At 41.8% G+C, this 2,995-nt stretch overlaps 1 protein-coding gene across 1 annotated transcript; it reads left to right on the top strand.

The window, feature by feature from the left end:
- The first annotated feature begins 674 nt into the window (after positions 1-674).
- hmx2 (H6 family homeobox 2) lies at positions 675-2,447 on the top strand. Its single transcript, XM_058059018.2, has 2 exons — positions 675-1,133; positions 1,645-2,447. The coding sequence occupies exons 1-2, from the start codon at positions 863-865 to the stop codon at positions 2,175-2,177; spliced, it is 804 nt and encodes a 267-aa protein (XP_057915001.2). The 5' UTR covers positions 675-862; the 3' UTR covers positions 2,178-2,447.
- The last annotated feature ends 548 nt before the right edge of the window (positions 2,448-2,995 follow it).

Raw genomic sequence — 2,995 nt, 5'->3', positions numbered from 1 at the left:
AATTATCCTTACTGGCCTTTTTTGCAGTACATTTAGCGAGTAAAGATTGCTTTTATAGTTATTATCCCACGTTTCCACACAATATGTAAGATATGGAAGAAGCAGAGAGCGATAAAGAGTGTGGAGTGATTTCTGATTTGAGAACAAATTTTGCTTCTGCAAACGTTCTGTCGTGGTTTATGAAGCGGGTTCAATTCTAAGCCAGTGAAATCGGGTTCCTTGAAGCAGGTTAAAATCTTAGCTAGTTAGGTCACACAATGGATCCACTGTGCCTGAAGCAGATCGAGCGGGTTTTAGAAATAAGGAGTTAGTATGTTCTCTGCGGGCGTCATTATGAATTATCCTTACTGACCTTTTTTGCAGTACATTTATCAAGTAAAAATTTGCTTTTATAGTTATTATCCCATATTTCCACACAAAATCAGCATACAGAAGATACAATGAAAAACATAGTAATATTATTTTCAGCAATAGGCTTAAGCATGCATTCCTTTTCCCAGTCTCTCTCTCTCTCTTTCTCTCTTTTTCTCTTTGTGGCTCAATAAGGTGAGTTTAAACTTTCCGGGCCTGTGCTGCAGGCTGTGATTGGACCAGGAGGAGCTTACCTTCATGCAAATGAGCCAACGCAACCTTGGGCGCCTGTGAGGAGGAGGTAGACCCACCAATAACACTCATGTTCTCCCAGCTGGACAAAAAACACCTCCAACTCCCAACTTCTATGCAAAAGCCTGCAATTAAGCGGACAAAGACGTCGTATTAAATCAGATTGTGTGTATATATATATATATATATATATAAATATAGTATTTTTCGCGTCATAAACTCAGGAGACTCCGAGCAGGTTTTCTGTTATGAGGCGACGATGAGTAGCGCAGAAGACAGCGGGACCAAGTGCTCGTCCGGGCCCATTTCCAGCTTCACCATCCAGTCCATTCTCGGCACGCCGGCGGAAGCGACGCGCACCGGGAGCAAAGCTGCATCGGGGCCCCCTCCGAGGAGGAGGACGCTGTCTGTATCCTCGGAGGAGGACTGCAGCGGCGGGGAGGATTCGGCGGACTGCTTCTCCTGCTCGGAGCCCGGCCACGGCGAGGAGGCATGCGGGCAGCACCGAGAACACAATTTCTCCTGTTTGGGTAAATATTAAATCTATTTTGCATGGATGTTTATTATTAGTGACGGCATGTTACCATAATGCGTAATGTGAAAAAGCAGTATATTATGATTATTATTTAAGTTACACATTGCTTTTTAATTCGTTAAAAAATATCTTTTTACACATTTTTTTTTGTAAAAAAAATAAATGTAATAGAATATTTTATATTGGTAGCACTCATGCAGCCTGTGTTTGCGCCACTGCAATGGGTGTTGGAAGTAATGAGCTGCGCTCTTATATTTGCAATCTAATGGAGGCGGCTAATTGATGGGACGTGTTTGCAGAGTGGTCGTCAATTGGCCGTTAAATGGCGCGCAGGGCTTGGATTAATACAAACTGGTGGGGAGAGAGAGAGAGAAAGGGGGGGGTGTTGATTTAAAAAGTCACAGTCGATTTAGTGCAAGAGTGCACACTTCACTGCGAGTAAAACAACAAAAAAAAGTGCAGTAATTAGATGTTTTGCGTAATTTTTAATAATGTGTCTTCTGCAGGTCCAGCCACGGAGGGGCTGACAAGGAGGCAGCACCTCCCCCAGCCTCTCCTCCAGGACTACAAGGAGGAGCAGGAGCGAGCCTGCGCGTCACCCATGTCCGAGGAAAGACAAGCGGACGGCGGCCAGGACAAGCAGCTCCAAGGCGGCTCCGCTAAGAAAAAAACCCGCACCGTGTTCTCCCGGAGCCAGGTCTACCAACTGGAGTCCACCTTCGACATGAAACGCTACCTGAGCAGCTCGGAACGGGCCTGCTTGGCCTCCAGCCTGCAGCTGACCGAGACCCAGGTCAAGACGTGGTTTCAGAACCGCAGGAACAAATGGAAGCGGCAGCTCTCCGCGGAGCTGGAGGCGGCCAATATGGCGCACGCCTCGGCGCAGACACTGGTGGGCATGCCGCTGGTTTTTCGGGAGAACTCCTTGCTGCGGGTCCCGGTTCCTCGCTCCATCGCCTTCCCGACGCCCCTCTACTACCCCGGGAGCAACCTGCCGGCTCTGCCTTTGTACAACCTGTACAATAAGGTCGAGTACTGAAGTACTCCTTATTCCTGTCCTCGTATTAATTATATACTGTACATATTTGCTGGGGGGGGGAGTATTAATACTCACTCAGCAATGACGCTTCCCTCTATGTATTAAATACACCATGTGTATTATTAATTATAATAATTTTATACTTTTTATTTGGGATTTTAGCCTTCATATCACCTTGAAATTATTGATTTTGTCCTTGGTTATTTTAATAATTAAAAAGGTAATTCTTCCATTTATGGGAAAAAAAAATGTCATTGTTTCTATATTGTAATCTGCAGGAATAACCTCATTCAATAAATTTTCTATTTCAGTCCGACTCGGTTTGTGCTGTAGTGCATTTTAAATACAACATAAGCTAGTTTGACATATTTTGAAATATTTATTATAATATTTAATATAAAAATTAATATAATATTTAATATAATATTTTATATATTTAATATAATGTTCTACATAATATTTTATATTATATTTTGTATTATATAATATTTAAAATAACATTTAATATAATATAATGTACATTGCATTGTGCTGCACCATGTATGGAGTTTTTTTCCTCATTATTATTTTATTCCTTATCGATCCACACAAAAAGGGCGAGCTAATTTTATACATTATTTTACATTTTAAGCACATATGATAAATATATAAAACTAAATATGATTGTAAAGACTGTAAAATGAATCGTACACGCTTCTCAAGTGCTTAAATGAATGTTTCACGCTTTACATTCAATTTATCATATTGATTTGCAATCGTATTAAAGCCCCCCCAACTCCACACACACACACACACACACACACACACACACACACTCC

The sequence above is a fragment of the Doryrhamphus excisus genome, linkage group LG20, assembly GCF_037039965.1.
Source record: "Doryrhamphus excisus strain RoL-2023G ecotype Guam linkage group LG20, RoL_Dexc_Guam_v1.1, whole genome shotgun sequence".
NCBI lineage: Eukaryota > Metazoa > Chordata > Actinopteri > Syngnathiformes > Syngnathidae > Doryrhamphus > Doryrhamphus excisus.
Note: the sequence above shows the minus strand (reverse complement) of the source record. Positions and strands in the feature narration are given on the sequence as shown.

What these genes read in the sequence shown, in the direction of transcription:
- hmx2 (XM_058059018.2), top strand. Translation starts at nt 863, where the DNA reads ATGAGTAGCGCAGAAGACAGCGGGACCAAGTGCTCGTCCGGGCCCATT. An exon ending in ACACAATTTCTCCTGTTTGG is followed by an intron (nt 1,134 to 1,644) that starts GTAAATATTAAA and finishes TGTCTTCTGCAG; the next exon opens with GTCCAGCCACGGAGGGGCTG.